General features: G+C 43.2%; 1 protein-coding gene across 2 annotated transcripts in view; it reads right to left on the reverse strand.

Annotated features, from left to right (window-relative positions):
- The window catches only part of scube3 (signal peptide, CUB domain, EGF-like 3), a 66,934-nt gene extending 46,468 nt beyond the window's left edge, over window positions 1-20,466 (reverse strand). For both annotated transcript variants that reach the window (XM_031844555.1, XM_031844554.1), the window contains exons 1-3: window positions 20,053-20,466; window positions 4,251-4,373; window positions 816-941 (exon numbers count right to left, since the gene is read on the reverse strand). In XM_031844555.1, the coding sequence (XP_031700415.1) occupies window positions 816-941; window positions 4,251-4,373; window positions 20,053-20,152 (349 nt within the window). In that variant the 5' untranslated portion in view covers window positions 20,153-20,466. The remainder of the gene's footprint in view (window positions 1-815; window positions 942-4,250; window positions 4,374-20,052) is intronic.
- Window positions 20,467-20,719: the final 253 nt, after the last annotated feature.

Raw genomic sequence — 20,719 nt, forward strand, 5'->3', positions numbered from 1 at the left:
GCAGCTACGAGGGTTAGCCGGCTTTCAATATCAAGTATCAGCGAAAGGTTGTTAGGTTGAGAGGTTGAGAGGTTGAGAGAGGTGATGTCTGAGGAGCAGCGGGGTCTGACCTTCACAACAAAACAAAGTAATGTAGGGTGGGTGAATGGGGGAGAAGCAACAAGACAGAAAGTTAGCATGGGGAAGAGGGGTCTATGTTTAGCAGCTCCCAGCAGTAGGAAGATGAGTTTTTCCCCCCCCCCTTCATTTCATAACCTGTTAAGCGTAATACGTTCTCTGAGAGGTTAATATGAATGACACACTGGTGAAATATTAAACCATGGGAAAGTACGGCTGGCTGACGGCTCACTCGGAGCTCTCAGCTCAGGGTCAAGCTCTTCATAAATTCACCACTTTTCGTCAGACTTATTTATAAAAAAAAAAAAAAAAAAAAAAAAGTCGCCTTTTTTCTTTTGTGAAAACACATTTGGAAACTACCTGCTATGTGAAATGAGGAAATATCTCATGCAGCAGTCTAATAAGAGCTCAATTCAGCACAGAAACATATATTACCATCCACGATGTGACATTACACATGCAGAGAACAGAATTGCAACCACATGGGTTCTGTCACGCCGAGTTTGAAATATGATATTCCCAGTTTAATGCATGTTTTCCTGACAAAAGCCCCTTATACAACACCGTTTTCCTGCATAATTAAGTCAGTTGCGGAAAATGTATGTAAAACAATTAGTTCAGCACACACTGTGTTGAGGGCACACACACACACACACACACACACACACACACACACACACACACACACACACACTCACCTAGACAATTGTGCCCATCATGTGCCAAGCGGAAGCCATCATAGCATGTGCACCTGTAATTTCCTGGGATGTTGATGCACTCGTGGACGCAGCCGCCGTTGTATTCAGTTGCACACTCGTCGACATCTGCAGAGAGAAGATACACGAGGATGTGAGAGCAGTTCCTTCAAAACGTTAAACAATCAGGATCCAGTTAGGATGAAGGATGATGGATGTAGGAGCAGCAAACAGGTTTTTTGGGAAATACTCTATTTACTTGACGAGAAGATCAATACCACTCTCCTATATGTTTGTTAAATATAAAGATGCAGCCAGTTAGCTTAGCATTAAGATATTAAGTTATTCATATGCGCATTCATCTCTGGAAGAAAGATAATGAGCATGCTTATCACAATGTTAAATATAGTCTTATAAAATCTGAGTGTGATTGTGTGGCCATTTGGTAGAATACAGACAATTAAAATGATCTCTTTTGTTCCATCTCTACTTTCACAAGAGCTCTTAAGCAACAGCTGTGGCAATTAGTTGGTTCACCTGTTACTGATGTAAACTGGGTCTATGCCAGAGCTTCGCTGATATTATGTTTTTAAACTCTTTACACAGATTGCCAAGATTTAATGCCATATTTAATATGTTAAAATGTCACCGGTTTTATGCCAAGACATTACTTTTTCTCTCTGGAATTTTATAGTTGGCAGGATGCAAAAGCCTTTGAAACTGCTTTGTTTTTTAGCGGAATTGGGCACTAAAAGCTTTCTACTGAGACGCAGAGAATGAAGTTAGTAAAATTACATTATTGACAATACAGCCTGACTGGTAGCCAATACTTAATATAAGGCTAATATTCACCATCAGGCTGATGCATTGATCAAACCCTGAAGTTCATCAGTCCTGAAGAAATGTGACACATAAACAAGAGCAGAGGCCGGAAGATAAAGAGAGACTGGAGATTGGCATGACAGCCTGAGAGGAGTTGTCTGTTACGGTTATGATGATGGTTGAGGGGCCCGTATACTGAGGAGACCCAGACAAGGTGGACCGAGAAACACAACGCACTTCCAGTCAGCACTCTCTGGCCCATTTAGGGCCGATGAGCCCGGTCGTTCAGCTCCTCTATGAGGCTGTCTCACTCTGGGCTTAATTGGACTTGACAGCGGAGGGATGGCCCTGAAACAAGGAAACACTCTCCTGTTCCCTGCTTCTCCACTTCCCACACATCGCTGTCATTCCCCGATCACAGCACTCAATCAACCATCACTTTCATACTCCTCTCTAAACCTGGAACACCCACCACATGTAAACAATGGGATTTTTCTCCAACTGCTTGCTGAATTTGTTTTTATCCGACACTTGTCACGTCCCCCTAAGTCAACTCCAAACTTTTGTCCCTTTACAATACAATAAACAATATACATATTTGTCTTTTACAAAAAGAGTATAATATTCTGAGGGTTCAGGTTTTACCAGACTTTAGGTAGAAAGATGAAGTCCTGGACATATTTCTATGTTAAGAAGACAAAGAAGTAAAAAAAATAAAAAATAAAAAAAATAATTCATTTAAAATTAAATTTTAAAAAAAATATTAAGTAATAAAAATTGATTTTATTATTTTTTTAATCAAAAGACATTCACATTGGGGTTCATTGTCATATTTTGCCCACTGAGGAGGCTCAGGAAAAACTTTACAGATCCCTTAAAAGGTGAAATGTGTAAAAGCTGGCCAAAATTTTAAATGAAATAACATCAGCAGCAGAATGTGATACGGTTACAGTATTGACGTTATGTCAAAGACTGTAGTGTCCAGTCTGCCGACATGAGCACTGGGATGAAGGAGAAGAGCTGCCCCGGGGGTTTGCCAGGTTGAAGTCACAGGGTCCTTGTTTATTGTCTTTGTTTATTGGATTCAATATAAACTGGCAGAAACAAGAAGCCGACTCGTATTTTTGTTTCGTCCTCCCCGTCCGTGAGAGACTACTTCGCCCGGAGGAGAGCTGGCGGCATCTCCGCAAAACGGCCCTTCAGTGGTCTGATCCCAGACCGCTTGACTCCACACCGGATCAGCAGTTGCTGCCGTTAGACCCAGTGCTGCCCACTGGCAGTACATTGAGGTGCCCGCTGTCGCCCCCGGCCCCGGGTTATCAAAACAAACACGGACCGTACGGGCCCCGGTCAATGGCACAGTAAACACAAAGAAGGCTGAATCGCTCTTTTCGTTTCCATCCTTCTGTAGCTCAACAAGAAAATACTGTCCAGAGAAACACAAAGAGGGAAAATTGGAAGATGCCGACATCAGTGTCACTGAGAGCACATTAGGAAGGAGTCTTAAACTGGCCAGTATGAACAGGAGGAACCATTACAGCTAGCAAAACCTGCTTAGATGTCCACATTGGCACCCATCTATTGTTTTAAGACATTTGAACACATTGTAAACCTGTCCTCTAACAGCATCAGTGTGTCCCCTGAAGATAAAAACTTGTGCTTCAACTCATGCTCATAAAACACAGCTGTTGCTACGGGTTATATTGAAGCTATCACTAAAGCTAAAAATCAAACATGAACCCTAGACGTTGAGTTCTGCTGCTCTCTTCCAACACAAATAGGTTCGGCTCCAATTCAACAGGCGGTCAGACGCCACGCTCCTCAAATGCTACCGCCAGTTACTGACACGCTTTGTGATATTTCCTCATTTTTATGAACGTTGCTTTTGAATTGTACAGCACAAGTATATATCGGCTGACCTTCAGCTCAGTGGAAACCCAACCTCGCACATATTTTTACAATAGATTTAATAAAGCAAACTTTTATGACCCACAGGCAGGAGGCCATGAAAAACACTCGGTCAAGTAAATGAAAGAATAATAATAGTAAGCAAAAAAAATGACATTGTGAAATATGGTTTTGTAATAATACTAATATAAATTGTGGAATATAATGATCCGGAGGCTTTGGGTACATTGGAAAAGGTTAGAAAAACAGACTTGTGTCTGACAGTCTGCGAGGCCTGCCTCTGGCTCTGGAAATATCCCTGACTGCTTGGCGGGGCCTCTGACCGCCGTTTCAGCCACTATCTTAATTCTCTCCCTCCAACATGTGTAGGAAATTTACTGCTTCATTTCATCTTGTCACAAAGGAGCACTCTGCACCTGGCTTTCCCCCTTCCTCCGTCCGCCGCTCCCTCCCTCGTCTCTCTCCTCCCTCTTCAGGGAGAGTCTTAAAGCTAATGAGTTATGTTGAGTGAGACAGAAGGTCTTATCAAGCCTGTCACTGGCCCAGGGGGCTTACGTTCAGATGGATAAGGCAAATCAACATGAGAAAAGTTCCCTTTTTAACTTCAACGTACAGTCAAATCCTCCCTGTGCTCTGACAGAGGGGAGCAGGAGTTTGTGCCTCGAACCGCAGCTGGAAATGAGCAGATGAATCCGTTAAAACAGTTACCTTCACAATGTTTGCCGTCCCCTTTATAGCCCGACTTGCAGATACATTTGTATGACTTCAGGGTGTTCTGGCAGATGGCGTCGATGCTGCAGTTGTCAAGTGCCTCTGCACACTCGTCCACATCTAGGAAGGAGGAAAGAGGGGCGGTTAGTGGATGAAGAGGAAACATTCTCGTTGATGGCGACATAGTTATACGACAAAATACAGATTTTTGGAATTTCGAACTCCATGTAGTTGATTAGGACTATATCTCACCACTCAAGAGTAAAAGACAAAAACAGTGAAAGTTAATACAAATCATATCCCCATGATTGTGAGGTTAAGCCTGGTTAAATTGGTGCCATTTGTTCCAAGACTAGGAACTCAAACACTTGATTTTGCTGCAGTGACCTTTAACAGACCAACTGGACCTCTGCCTTAGAAAAAAGCCTGTACAATGCACAATGCATTTTGGCAATCTCATTTTGCAGGTATTTGATCAAAAATTCATCCAATACTTGTTCAGATATTTCAGTCTGGACAAACCGACAGACCAACAGCGCCATCCCTTTAAAACAAGCAGACTAAGAGGTGATGAAAACACACATTTGAAATATAAAAATGTAACGCACAGTATTAACTTCAATCAAAGTGGGATGTTCAAGCCCAGACTAATGGATCACATTTATGCTTGACCAATTCTCATAACCCTAACTAACAGATATGGGCAGACATAAAAATAGCTCTATATAAAAAGGTAACTGTTGTATAACTGCTGGATTGAGTTTGAATTCTAAAAAGAGAGAATGTGAAAAGATAAGAATGGAAATGGATTTAACCAGAAGCATGATCAGGTTTGCCTCACGGAGCCCCTAATCCCACCAAATCCCAGTTAACTAGCCCAGGTGTTTAGGATTACCCCCTGCACACAGGGGAAGGGCAGCTTAACAAGGTTTACATAGCTTCCAATATCCACTCTTATCACAAGCCCTCTGCAGGAGCCGGCTGATCCCACTGGGAAATGACCAGCAACCTAAACCCCTGAGCTTAGCATATTGCCTATATCTGCCTATTCCTGGAGGTCATGAAGTCTGCTGTGGAAGATGGGACGGCGACGGCGCAGAATGCACAAAAGTCCGTTGAAAATCTGTGTCACAGTGTTGAATGTAAAATAGCCATTACAATTGGTCTCAACACCTTCAGGCCAAAATAGTGGAAACATCACAATGGCACCGTGTTAACGCTGGTATCGCTACAGGACGGAGACACAGCTACCAGGTCAGAGTCATACTTATCCTACTGTGACATTTCACTCATAGTTTGCAGAGGTTTCAGGGAAACAATGGCCGTCGTTACACTTGTCTTTTCAATGCGACTTTTGGGATTGGAACTCAGCTGTCTCCGCATACGTGTCCACGCTCCAATGAGAGCTGCGTGATCGTGTATTGATCGGCTATGATCGGCAGATATACACATTTCATTTCCGAATAGCTTTTCCTTTTTTTATTGAAGAATATACCTGCTGATTCAGAGATAAACATATTTTCCTTTAAATTCTTTCTTCACAAAATAAAAGTCCCATTATTTTCTTCTCTTTTATTTTGAAGCAGAAACATTAGAGAATGTTGGCTTTTCATGAGCAGCAACTTAACTCGGCTCAGACAGCAGGTCTCAGCTGTGCTCCAGCCCCCGTTTTTTTTCTCTTCTCGCGTGAGACCCGGTAGATGATGCGAGACCTGCCTTTGATACATTGTCCGGATTGTGCCCACATGTGGTCCACGACTCACTGAGATCCGAACTCAATGCGAGCCAGGTCACCTCGAGCATGTAGTTTGGCTGATCGGATCGCAATGAGAGCAAGATGCGACCTCAAAGTGTACAGACTCGACAGTTAATGCGTCCTGGCACGATCGGATGACAAAAGTCACACTGGAAGGATAAGTGTAACCACAGCCACAATCAACATGCTCACATGTTAATGGGTTTGAAACTAACTTCCTGATTTAATTCCAGAGGTAAGAAAACCTCATTCTAAATCAAACTGAAATTTGTAATAAGTTAAAAATCAATAAAAATTACAATCCATCCAATAGTTGTTGGAACGTTTCACTAAAAAAAAAAAAATGTCAACTTGCTGCTGGCTCTGGAGGAAAAGTCATGGGATCAGCAAAATCAGTAGGATTTATCCCCTGGAGGCAATATGTGCACAAAATTTAATCTTAATCCAACTATTCAATAATTTAGTCTGGACCAGAGCAGGCCTGACAGGCCGACATTACCATCCTGAGAGCCACGCTACATTTTCCTCAATATTATTAAATGTCTGAGTCAAAATGGAGATGTCAAAATGACATGTTAAGCATCTGCTTTTCGTCAGCTGATACAAAAGGTTGAGCATGAACACTGAAGCTGTCCAAATAAAGTGATACCAGCTGAGGTTTTTTTTTTTTCATACATTTGTAACATTCTTTTTAAAGATTTGTCAGATTTTGTGTGTTTGTATAGTGTTTACATTTCTGTGCAACACTCAGTAAAGAATATAGAACCTGAGACAGTTGTGGCTCCTCTCTTGCCAAGTTTCCACAAAGCCATTTAGTGACGCAAGAGCTCCCCGAGCCCTGCATCGATTTATATTATGCGAGAACAATATAGATCCTCCTTAAGGAGCAGCCTGGGTCTTCTGTCTTCCAGGATAAGAGCAGGAGAGGCCGTGTGAGGAAGGGTTTTTCAATAGAGGCATTAATCACAACAAAATATCTGTCTTATTGCCAGGTTTCTTGGTGCTCTGTTGTAATTAATTTTCATTATGACAGAATCAAAGAATCTCTCTTTTCATCTTGTTATTAATGTTCCCATCTTGAGCATCAGTTCTCTTTATCTCACCAGTCTGCAAGGTTTGCCGAAAATCACTCCCCTTGAGAAACAGACACACACACACTCTCGTGGTCGAAAACTGCGAGTACGATTCAAAGATTGACAGCAAAACACATCAGCTAAAAGGTCAATGGTGAAATTAAAACACAAATGTACAAAGAGTGCAGAAAACAGTCAATTATGTCGGTTTTCGCCAAAGCTCTGATTTTTTTCTTCTTCAAATTTGCATCCCAAACAGTTTTATTGCGTTATCATCTCCGCCAGGAGATCATGTATTTGGTCATGTGTGCATTAGTGAGTGTGTGTGCATCTCTGTGTCTGTCTGTCTACTGTGTATCGCGCATTCTGCTAGACCCGTCAGTCTAATAGCTTTAGTGCTCATTCATGACAATGCTCAAGTAACTTATTACTTGTAACTTTAAACTTTGGTGGCATGGTACAGTTACAGCACGGGCTAACACTCCACTAACAGTGAATATGAACATAAGAGAAATAACAGTCAGTGAAAACTGTTTTGTCTACAGTGAGAAGCCCATTTACCAAGATCTGGAAATCAACCGGGACACAATGAGACAAGCAATTTGTGACTCCCACATTCCCATTTCCTTTGGTGTGAGCTGTACAACATGTAATGAAAACAAATTAAGAAACCCTTGCCCGCAAACTACAATAGCCCGTGTCCGTCAAAACATTGTCTAAAAAAATCCACCCATAAGAGTTACTGGGAGTGTTCCAGGACGACAAAAGATAATTGTGCTGGTCTTGTTGGAAACCTAACATGTCTTTTCCATGGAAATAAACATGTCAGAATCAATATATTCTTTGAGGCTCCTCTGAATGCTTGAGGAAAGAACATGCAGCATGCTCAGTAATGCCGCCTTGGTAATTGACTCATGCCCAAGATGAAAAGATTCATTCTTTTGTGTTGAGGAATTAAAGTTGTTGGGAACAAGTTAAGGCAGCGGAGGATGAAGCCGGCGCTTCGAGACAAGGATGAATAAACAAAGCCAAAACAACAAAACCAGAGAAGCAAGAGATGTTGGGCAACGCTCAGATGTTTAAACGGTTTCCTCCGGGGAATGTGTCATTTTGAATATTGCTGCTGTTGCAGCTCTCCTCTGGTTCATGCACTTGAACACATTAAAGCCACAAATAGCTGGAGTCTGCGTTTAAACCCACTGACATGCTCACAGTTCTGAATTCAATGATTTTGTTGGATGAAAACAAGTTGAACAGTAATGAAGCGTGTGAACCGATTCACTTCATGCTCTATTGTATGCTCAATAAAACTTTAAACTTTGCCGCGTGTCGAACTCCCAAATCCCTAAATGCATCGTCACATGCTCTTGACTCAGCAAAGCAGACTTTACATTTTTCGGAGGCGACGGTAAATAAACAGGGTTTATTAGAATTGTGTCACATTTGCTGGATACAACATCCAAATGTCCTCGGAGATGGTTATTAAGAAAGTTACTCTGAAAAGTCTGTTTCTTCTGAAGTAGTCCCTACGTGTAAGTCAGAGCTGCTGGCCGTAGAGGTGAGACCCTGTCCGAGGTGGTTTTCCTCCCTGATTTATGAGAAGGACCATGGGATAAGCAGTGCATTTAGCTGGGCCGGCTCGAGGAGGTGTTAGCAGGAATAAAACTCAGAGGGCAGAGCGCGAGTGTGTGGGAGAACTGTAGGGCCGAAGGCGTGTAGTTCAAACATAGGGCAATGTTTACTTTGAGTGTTGAGACCCTCGCTGTTTGCTTTGCCCCAAACCTGCCCCCCCCCCCCCCCATCACCTTTCCTTCAGATACAGAAATAGACTGAGTGGAGCTGGGACACCCATAGGTGTAGCTTTACTCACGCCGACACCAGCAAACTTAAATGATAGTCAAAAAATATGGACCAAGTGATGCCTTCAGTCAGCCAGAACGGTTCGGTCCAACGTTTGAACAGTTGCGGGTTTCGCATTGGAGACAAAACATTCCTGCTTGACAAAAGTAGTTTCAGATGAAATCATTTCTACGAGCTCCTCTCGCGGCGGAGGAGGAAGGGTGCCGGGTTCAAGTCCATAAAAAAGGTGTTCCTCGGATCACAGCGTTTGTCGTACTGCGCATAATTACAAAGGAACAAGTATTGTAATTATGCGTCTTAGAACCACACTTACACTATACTTAGGGTTGTGGTTGTGCAGGATGGGGTTAAGGTCAGGATAATTACTTTAGGTGCAGAGCAGCAGAGAGAGCACTTCAAAATCCCCTCCAGACATGTTTTAAAACAAACAAAAAGACTGCTTAAAAAAAATTATTTAGATTTGATTTATTTATTTATTTATTTTTTTACACAAATCAAATAATAATTAATTAATCGGCAACTATTTAATTGTGATGTTTTAAGCTAAAATCTTGGCTGGGTCCAGCTTTCAATGAAGTTTTCAACTCCCTCACCCACATCGGAAAATCCAGAATCTATGAATATGCAAATATTGTTTTGTTCGTTTCCAAAGTTTAACCGCTGGGTACAAGATGTCTCCTCCTTCACCGAAGAGTCGATCTTTCGACTGGCTTCCAACTTAGTTGAGATTTACCAAAGTTATGTTTGTATTTTCTCATCTTAAACTCCGATTGAAGTGAGCGCAGAGAAACGATTCCCCTCCAGCAGATGAATATGAACTCTGCACACACGTCATTCTGCACAGCTCAAACATCAACGTAAACAATAAGCTAAACCAAAATCTGATGAACCAAAATCAAAACTGCTCATTTCTTTAAATCAATGTAGCACATGCACAGCACATCACATTAATAAGAGCATACTGAATGTGTCTACATGCTATATACGTTACTCACTAATGAGCGGAAGTGAGGACAAGGTTGGGGAGAGGACAGGAACTATGGCTGGGTGTTGTGGATTTTCAAAATGCGCAGGGCAGCAGAAAAAAAAAAAAAAGGGTTTGATGAAATGCAGACGTCAACATTAACACAAAATTTTGCATCTCGCCCCAACCCCCCTGCCCAGATCCCCCTCAGCTAATGAAGGGACACACTGTTGGTTGTCCAGCAAGCCTCTAAAAACCTGTGAATAAAAATATCAACTGCTTCCATTCGGGATATTTACACTCATCCTTCACACACTCTAAATGTTTAGGAATCACGACCACTGACTGATCCTGTGCTTTCAGAAACTGTGATCACGACTTCAAAACCCCGGCTCCCTCCCTGCTTGTGTCCACTAACCATGAAGCCTCAGATTAATCTGAGGCCGGAGGGAAAATGAACAAGAACATGCGAGCTGAGTTTAAGGAGGTCAATTTCATGTTCACATGCTGAAAGACTTTCTGTGCCTTCACCTTGTTTATACCCGGGACTTTCAGTCCTTATATCTACTGATTGTCTATCATTTAAATTTCATTAGTTGTGTATTTTCCTTAAAGGGGATACTTCACCAATTTTACACATGAAGTTCAGATTACTGACGAGACAGTACTACTCAAACAGCAGTATAATGTCCTGAAGGGAGATGGATGTACTGAATGAAATAAGTTTTTCTGAAAAGTTTAACGAATACTTGAGGCTTAAAGTCCAGATATCTCGACCTCTGCTGCAAGTATTTTATCAATTCTTTTGTAATATGCTTCTTGTGAGTCTCGTACTAGTGCAATGGCTGGAGTGCCTCTTTAGTCATATTAGGGCATAAATTGAAGATTATTTTCGCAATTGAATAATCTGCGGATTATTTTCTCGACGAGTGAAGCGACCATTCAAGGTTCGCATGCCCATTCGGAACGAGCCGATGGCTTGGCTCCCCGAACTGCTGCTTGCAGACTTGTTCCCGAGAGCCGCTCGTTACTCATAGTAACATAGTGACTCCGGGGGCAATGAGGAGTTTGGTTGTGTTGTGCGTCCAAATTGAACCAACTGACTCTGACTCTCAAGAAACATGAGAGTCTGCAAACATGACATGCACACTTACATACAGACAGACAGCAATTCCTATGTTTAAAGTTTAGTATTGCTCTACAAACATTACTTTATTCATTCAACTATAATGTAAGACCAGGAAAATCAGCAAATTATAACATTTGAAGACGTAGAGCTCTAACATTTTGGGGCATCTAATTTATATTTCCACGTGCATAGCCTTTGTGAAATAAATAATCCAACCTACTATATATTAAGTAGTGGAAATAGTGACCCTTTAATATTCTACGATGTTTCATAAAGCAATATGTTCAAGATCTTGCTCAGCTTCTGAGTATTGCTGAATTAGATCTGACAACTGTCTGATTCTGTAATATGCAAACACTGATATATAACGGATGCCTATTTGGGTTGTTCAACACGTTCAAGGTCTTCATATCTGCTTCATCAGTCTGTTGATGCCTTTATAAGCGCGAGTGTGTTCTTTCCAACGAAACAGACGGCAACAAAGACGAGCCTGGAGACTGCAGAGTAAAGAGCAAGCGGACTCACCTTGCTTCATTTCAAAAAAAAAAAAAAAAAAAAAAAGGCTCAAACTCTGTAATTAATGGGGATTTCTTGTGATTTCGATCATAGACCCAGCAGCTGGGGCTGTGCCTTTCCTTTAGCATGTGTGGCCTTAATAGACTATGACTCACAGACCTCCGGACCACCTCCAGAAGAAAAACACATATTACAGTAATTAAGTGAATCATAGAGTAATACTGAGAGAGCGCAGAGAGAGGCTGTCATGACACACTTCAAGTGTCAGAGGTCTAATGCATACCACACTGAATAATTGAGCATAACTTGTAAGCGTTTCCCATAAGGAGCCAAAGTGACAAGAAATTCATTTGTACCTTTCAAGGGATTTTTCACCCTTCTTGGCATGTGTCATCCACCGTTAATGACTTCTTGGCCTCGTGCAGCGTATTTTATATACGGAAAGGTCGGCACCGAGTCCAGCTGTGTGCCTTATATTTATACAACCAGAGCTAACTGACATGACACTCTGCCCTCTGCACACAGCAATTACATTCATTGGTGGTTGCTTTAACCAGATACAGTACCAACTCTAAAGATGGCAATGTAGCAATTACAGCAGAAGTGTGATATTTTTAGTTGTTTCCTGTCAAACTGAGGTATAAAGTGAATGGTTCTCTGTGTAAACTGGGAAGCAGACATTAACTACAAAAGCTCAGAAATGGGGAGTTCAGCGGGCTGGAACTGACTGGATACATGCTTCGTTTAAATGCTGTGAGACAGCGTAATCACGTAACGCTAACATTTCACTCACACAGACGTATCAAGCGTTTGATGGCCTCTCCATCACTGCGCCGAGGGTATTTCAATCAGACTGCGTGAGGGGACGTCTTCACATGAGGGGGGAAAAATGTGAGGGGAAAGTCTGGGACAAAACTTTCTTTCAGATTTTCCTGGGATATATTTGCCAAAGATATGAAGTTTGCTATGATGTATGACAAACAAAAGTTTGGCATTTTAGTTTAAAACATTGCCTTTTAATAGTTATTATTATTAAAAATTAAAACAAATGTTGAGAGAGCTTTCAACCTTGACAAATGCCTTTTTCCTCCATGTAGACGTCTCAAATAGTCTTCCTGCTGCGTAGTTTCCCTAAAAATGTGTTACTGGCTAGATTCAAACTGTAGCCTGTGATTAATCAGTGAAGCACAATGTCATGTCTGACAACTCTAAATATGTTTATATAATTGTAAAAGTATTTGTCTTGACAGTTTTTATCATTTAAAAAAGCTAAAAAGCTCTCTTCCACTTATCTAGACTGCTAGTTGACGCAAAGCATGTCCCCATCCGTATACAGCAATATAAAACAATACACACTGCTTTATACATAGTGTTACTTTTCTGTTCTTTTTGGATATATGGAAGTACCCTAAACATGTGAACGACACACGTAACCATGTAATAACCACGTAACACCACAGTATGTCAGGTACTGTGATCATTGGAGAAGATTAAGCTAAAAAGGACTGAATGCCTGCAGAGCTACAATCAGTAGTTGATCAATTAACAAAACAAAAAGATCTGATTCCAGCAATTTCAATATTTTCTTGTTTTCTTAGTTCTGTGCCAGTAAACTGAAAAACGTTGTTGGCCGGACAAAAGCAATCTTAGAACATTACGATGTACTCTGGGAACTTGTGATGGGCATTCTTTGCAATTTGCTGACATTTTATAGACCAAATGATTAATCGAGAAAATAATTGGTAGATTAATTGATTATAAAAGTAACCCTTGGTTGCAGCCCACATGCCTGCATGATGGACGGTGTAATGATTTAAAACGCAAAGCCATGAACAACAAGTGCTTGCCAGTAATCAACAGTATAAACTGTTACAGTCTGCAATAAATATCTATCTGGTGTTTAGCGGGGGTGATTAAATACTGCAGAGGGTCATTTGTTTTTTTTCCCCATGCCTTTGTCCATTGAGGAAGTCTCATATTCATCAGTGAAGTCATCCCCCTTTCTACCCAGAATGCATTGGCCAGAACCCACCAAATAAATAACTAGCCTTTTTTTTTTTTCTCATCTGGATTCCTTGATGTACTGGGTTGGATTTTTCCATTACTAAGCAGAATAAGAGCATTTCCTTTCACTTCCAGCAGTCTCTAAAGCTGGCGCTCACCATCAGGAATGTAAACACACACACAGTCTGTAAACAAGGCTCTCTCTGACCCCCAACCCCCCTCCAACAACGCTGACCACCGCAGACCGGCCTAATGACGTCCCTCGCTGACCCCCGAACGCTCAAAGAGAGACGCAGCCCCATTATTCAGCCGAGAGGTCACAGAGGGGAGCGGGGAAGAGGGCAAAAGAGGAGGAAGGATGGTGGAGCGACAGCCGTAGGCCCAGGAAAAGTACAGAGACTGACATGACAGTCCCACTGATATCTTCTCCCGAGTCACAGTATCCCCAATCAGTGAGTAATGGAACAGAACAACTAAACGTGGGCTTTGCAGTGGGGTGGGGGGGGGGGTTAGAGGATTAATGATGAAGACGAGCCGACGCAGCTGGCTGAGGGACGGCACTGAGGCTCCTCAGCGAGCCATCAGCGGCTTGTGAGGAGGGCTCTGGAGGTGAGTTTAAGACTGTGGGGTCAGAGTGCCGTCAACGCTGACTCCATCCTCCCCCGAAACCAACAGGGATGTTGTCAGCACAGTGCCGCATCTGCACAGAGAACAAAGGCCACTGACAGGGTGAGAGGGGAAGAGATGGGAGCTGGAGAGAAGAGTTTTCTAATTTTAACCACAATGCCGCAGTTGAGAGAAGCATCACAGGACTCATTTGGAACATATTGTTCCGATTAAAGCCTCGCTAAATAAACAAGCTCTCTGCACTCCTCAGTGTGAGGGTTCCAATGTTTTTCACCACTGGACACTGGTGTTGCACACAAAGCAGTTGTTCTCGGGGAAAGTTTGGGTGATTCAACTACTTCTCGTCTATTGCATAGCAAATCTGCAGCCCTGCAAGCATTCTGAATGAGGTGACGGGTAAAACAGTGGTCGCAGGGGCCTCGCTATAGCTGCTGATAAGGTGATTTTCTGCGAGAGAAAGGGAGAAAAGTACCACGACAGAGCAATCTCAACAGCTGGTGGGTTCCCCCGGGGGGCAACATTGACTGGTTAGGTTCCGTCTGGCTGTGACCCATCATTCATACAGCATACAGAATTTGATAATTCAGTATATGCATGCAGATGATGAGAAGAGGCAGTTATTAAATATAATTTTAAGCAAACTGAAGGAAAAGCCCACCGGATGCTAGTAACCAAAGACTGTATATAAGAAGTGCAGGTAGTCATCGTGACGTCACCCATCGATTTGTGGACTGCCGTTATGAAGCCTTGAGTTTGGCGACTACGCCGTTGCCATCTTGGATTACAGCTGTCGCTATGTTGTTTTTTTTCCGCAAGCAATAAACAGAAGTTACCATATTTGGAATGTGAAGGAAGAAATGTAGAGATGCCGAATACGGCTCTGGTATCAGCAGACCTGTCGCAGTTAGCCCGCCCTCAAGCATACTACGCTTAATGGTCTATTGTACTCTAAATGGGACCATGATTTACTAAATGAACATCATGCTGTATTGGAGAAGGTAATACATCAAGTGAGAAGTAGAGATATTTTCTCATAGACTTCTATACAATCAAACTTCTTTTTGTAACCGGAGGAGTCGCCCCCTGCTGTTCAGTAGAGAGAATGCAAGTTTTAAGACACTTCCGCATTGGCTTCCCTCGGCAGAACCGGAGGTTGCCGGCTGCTAGTAACGTGTCGCGTACCTGTGCAACCACAACCTGCTGGCCAGTGAACGAGGTGGGAGGCGGGACTACACTACAAACATACACAACGCTACAGTTATTCTCAGCTGCATGCACAAGTGTGTAGTACTGCGGCCGATCAATAGGGTCATTCTAGGTGGCATCAATCTTGTCATCTAACTCCAATAAATGGATACAATTTTGCACTATATATAAATTAATGCTGGAAGCCCTTTATGTGATGGTGGTACATTCTTAAATAGAAAGGCAGTATAGAACTTTAGCCTTGCAACAGAGTGGAATAAAAACCATATTTCTTATTTTAACAAAGAAAGTCAGTCTAGCGAATATGCAGCTTTATTACAAAAACTATTTCCAGGAGAAACGGATGGATTAAATGCTAATCATTTGGAAAGTGCACTTATTGAGATTGTAGTTTGGAGACCTTGAGTGGGGAAGTCACATTTCTTAAGGCCAGAATCTTTGACAGTCTGTTGCAGAGAGGAAAATGTCTCGGCTTTACATTCCAGTGGCGAGGATGAAAGTGAGCAACTGTCCAGAACGAGGGCCCGCTGAATCGCCATGGGTCACAGCTCACACCAGACAGCTTCGACTTTACATGTGCCTGTAAACACGGTGCTGGATTTGTATGTAGCTGCCGCCTGCCTGCCCTAAAACTAAACTAAAATATGTGTATCAAGCTGCAACTTGGCCATGGAACTAAAGAAAATAAATAAGCAGAAAAAAACTTGAACCATTACTTTTTTTTTTTAAAGAATTCTGTCTATCGTAGAGCCTCATTTTGAGAAGTGAAAACACTTCTGCCTGCTAAGTGCAATCATTAATATCCAGTCCAAAATCACTCATCGCAGTCAGACACATTCACTTGTACTCGCAACACACCCATAGATCAAAGTCGTTTTTCGTGATTCATACCGCATTGCTCTTGGACAGAATTGTTATCAAGTGTTTCACCACTCAAGTACTGCCAAGATAATAATCTCTCGGTTGCTCTGTAACAACATGTACAGCGGTGTTGGAGCACCACTTGTCAGGCAGATGCTTTCTGAGCCGAGTGGTAAAGTGAAGCCGGATTGATCCCCTCCACCCACTCATCAGCGAGTGGCCGAGGGCTACCCCGAGGCTCAACCTGCCTCAAACACTCCGATCATAACGAGAACACAACCGTCTGACACGGCATACCCGCTGCAGAGAAAGAGAGAAGACAAGAGAGTACATTTTGTCTGGGTAAAGGGGCATGTATCTGTTCGGAGCTCATCTGCTTTAATTTAGTGAGAAGTAACGCGTAGGAGAGACTAAAGAGTGACATGCCACTTACGTTCAGCGATCAAAACCGCAACGTCCTCAAACACAAAGTCCTTAAAGTGGCAATCTTTAAAGAAGACATGCTCATTTTCAGGTTCATATGTGTATTTCTACTAGAACACATTTAAGGTACAATGTTGTAGAAAGAGACATTTTCATGTCGAGATAAAAATAAATATATATATTTTTAACATTAAAGCATGTAAATATTTTAGTCTTGGATGATTTAGAATTTCTCTTTGTGTGAAAACAAGTAAATTGTGCTGGACTTTAGCAGTCTGGAGTCTTTTTGTTGATACATTTACTTCGAGTTTTCAGAATTGTGTACATAGGTCCAATTTTTTAAGTGGAGAAAAACTGTAAAACAGCATTTTTTTCCAGGAATGTCACTGACAATGACACCCAGTTAGTAATACTGCAAATACTGCAATACTCTCATCAGTGGGCCATAGCCTCAATCACCACTGTGTTACCTCCTTCAGCAATAGTGACTTAACAGACACTTATTGAAATGAAAATCCTCAAGATTGCCACTTAAACTTTTCAAAGTCACAGAGTCTTTTTTCCCCCCTGGCTGACCTGAACGCATCTTCCATTTGCCGGCTGTTAAAAATTTCACTGCCAAAAAATTGTGCTCCGGTACCTTTGGCAGGCAAATAGAGACTTTTGCGTCTGCTTGTTATAAAGTCACATCCAGTCTGTGAGGGGATAATAGCAACAGCCCGACAAACACCACTGCGGGAGCTCGTCAGGAGTACGCAACGCAGAAACCGTACAGCCTGACAAACGAGAGTGAAGGTGATGAAAGAGGAGCGCCAAAGGAGAGTGTCCACCCGTCTGTCTTTTTCTGTCTTGCTGCTAAACAGCGAACCTTCAGAGAAGTTCAAGGCCATGGGCAGAAGTAAAAGCCCCATTAAAATGGTTATTTTATGCGGCTCCACATACAGTTTCAAAGAGCGGTCCAAGCGACCACAGACACAGCCTATACACTCTCTCACTGTCCCAATTACACCACACACACACACACACACACACACACACACACGCTGACACTTCCATGCTTACACAGACCTGCAGCATATCCAGCTTTCTGTCAAGTAACACATAATGGGCCGGACAGGACCGGGGAAAGCAACGAAGGGGACAGAGGAGAGCTGTGCACTGTGACTGCTTTTTTTTTTTTTTTTTTTTTTTTTTTTGGTTGCAAAAATATAAATAGCGCACGGGCTGACAGCGAGCTTTCTGACACACTGGGTGTAATGCAGCCGTTGCTTATGGCTGACAGAGAAAAAGCACAGCTACTTCATTAAGTGCAAAGGAAAAGAAAGCGGAGGACAAAGCAAACAAAGCAAGAGTTGGGTGAAAAAGGAAAGGGGTGAGTGAGTGAGTGTTGGGGGTGGGTGGGTGATGGAGGGGGGGGGGTTCTTCTTCTTCCTTTCCTTCTCGCTCATAGTGGAGACTCGAGCAGTATCTCTATAGGTAAGCTTCCCCGTCACTTGGGCCTCACATTGCCAAGGCTGCTCGGTTCCCACAGTGTGCCCGGGCCTGGATCTGGCCTTCCTACGCGCTCAGGCAGCCCCGCGTCTTTAGACCCCCAGGCCCCGGAGCAGAGGTTACACCAACACAACCAGCCACAGCAGCATGTCAGCCCCACACCAACCGTTGCCTTGGTGCCGCCGCATTAACGAAGAGCTCCCGACTCCGTTCGAGGGAAAGTGATTTGCCATGACGTGCATGGCTCCCCTCTCTCCTTTCCTTCTCTTTTTCCTCGCTTGTTGCTGCTCGCTCTCTCTCTCTCTCTCTCTCTCTCTCTCTCATTTTTCCCTTCTTTGTCATTCTCTCCACCACATCCTCAATGTCCTCCCTCATTCCACTGCTCCCTCGCTCCCTTTTTTTCTTAGAGTAATGACCGAGGCCTGAAACACTGTGCCATGATTAGACTGACTGATGAAAGACAAAGGCTCTTGTCGGCAACATCTGCATTGAATAAATATTGAGATGACAAATTGTGCATTTTTTCTTTTAAGTCTTCATCGCTCATCCCTCCAGTTTTTCCAAAATGGTTCCCAGCTTGAAGACGTGTCAGTGCCACAGAGTTGCCACCAAACATCAAACGCAATATTTATTTTCAGTTGGGCACAAAATATGCTCACAAATAACTCCGGAGCCAAACACAGAGAGCACGTCGCTGCCGAGCTGCTCGCCTTGCACCGACAAAACAGGAACCGGAGGAGAAGCCGAGCGAGCGGTCGTCCATGCCGTTTCGCTTGCCGACCGAGAAACAGGTGCACGCCACGGCCGACCCTCGACACTCACGCAGCGGCATTCCACGCCACAGGGAAGTGTGTAATCGATGTTGTGGAAAATAAAGTGAGAAAAAAGTAGTTCTAATTGCAAAATGTAAATATTGAGTTTTCCCACAAGTGGGGGCAGACCACCCAGGATGCAAAATAGTCACCCACCCCCTTTCCCCTTTTTGCCTTGTCGACCGCCTGAGAGATGTCTTTTTGTGTGTGCGAAACATCACCGGCCACAATCGACACTCGCACAGAAAAAGAAAAAAAAAAAACCCCGGCGTTTCTTTTGCATATACTCCTGGCAGCTCTGGCTTGGCATTTGCATTGTGGGAAAATGAAGTGGTGAAAAAAAAAAAAAACCCTGAAGGAGAAAGGCTGAGGGGATCACAAATTGAGTGTGTAACACCGTGTCTTTCTTGCTCCTGTAAGGTGCCGGGGGGTTTTAAATTCAGGCTGCCCTTGTCTGGTCTGAATAATTTCTCACAAGAGAGGAGAGCAAGAGGGCAGCCAGCTGAGCAGGCCGGCACTGTAGCTGCAGTGTCTGACAGACAGAGACTCCTCCGTGTGCGTGTTACAGGCCGGTGTCAAATACTTGTCTGGATCGTGGCAAATACCTCCCGGTAGTCTCACTACAATCACCTGCAGGATCAGATATGAAACATAACTGTTCACACTGATGATGCCGTTTGAAGATCAAAGGCAACAGAGAACTTAGTCAAACTCAATTCAAGCCTTTTTTTTCTCCGCATAAATACAAACAACTGAGTGTACAGACAACAACAAAAAGAAATTAAGTGATTGCAAAATGAGTCAGTGGATGAACAGAAGGAGCCTGTTTGAATCAAACAGAGTAATCGTTTGATCCAAAACTTCACTTTAAACCTCTAATATCCCAAATACTCTTCTTTTTCTACTTGTTTTAATAAGCCTAAATTAAAGTCCCATTCGTTTAGACAGCTGATCACGTGTCATCACTGCCGGCTTTCCAAAAATCATCCAACAAACCTATCAATTAGGCACCAAACCGATCATTCCCAGCCATCAGGAGGAAAGAAAAATTTGCTTTTTGTTGACGTGAAAACTTACCTTGACTGGTTTTACTTCCTGAAGCGGACTGTTGGACAAAGGCGACCAAGCAGAAACCTACAAATCCAAGGCTCGCGCGTATCAAAGCGTGCATATACATCTTTAACTTAACAGCTACAGTCGGAACACGAGCACTTTCTGAGAGCTACGATGCGCGCGAGAGCACATGCAGAGGGTGTGTGTGCGTGCGGTATAAAGGTCTCTTGTTATTCCCTATAAGCACCCGCTGGTAGGACACCGCGCGATCCTGTTTCCTCTTTACGCCTCGCTTATACGACTTTCAAGTGATCGGGGTTGAGGACAGCCCGGCGGCGCGGAGCGGAGGAAGGCTTTTCTGTTATCATGTTTCGAGCCAGACCGATGTCAATTTAAGAAAGGGGGAGAGAGAGAGGAAAAGAGAGAGAGAGAGAGAGAGAGAGAGAGAGAGAGAGATGGAGCGGCGGGGTCTGAAGGGGGAGGAGAGAAGAAGAAGAAGCGTCCGCGCTGCGCTCCGGACTCCTCTGCTGCTCCTTCTCTTCTCTGACTGGCCCTCACCGTTTCCTTTTTTTCCCTTCTTTTTTTGTTCAGCAGGAATTTATTACACGCACGCACACACACACACACACACACACACACACACACACACACACGTCGGCGAGAAGGTGGACCGGGGTTCTGTCTACCACGT

This window comes from Anarrhichthys ocellatus, unplaced genomic scaffold (genome assembly GCF_004355925.1).
Source record: "Anarrhichthys ocellatus isolate YVR2014 unplaced genomic scaffold, GSC_Weel_1.0 scaffold5, whole genome shotgun sequence".
Classification (NCBI taxonomy): domain Eukaryota; kingdom Metazoa; phylum Chordata; class Actinopteri; order Perciformes; family Anarhichadidae; genus Anarrhichthys; species Anarrhichthys ocellatus.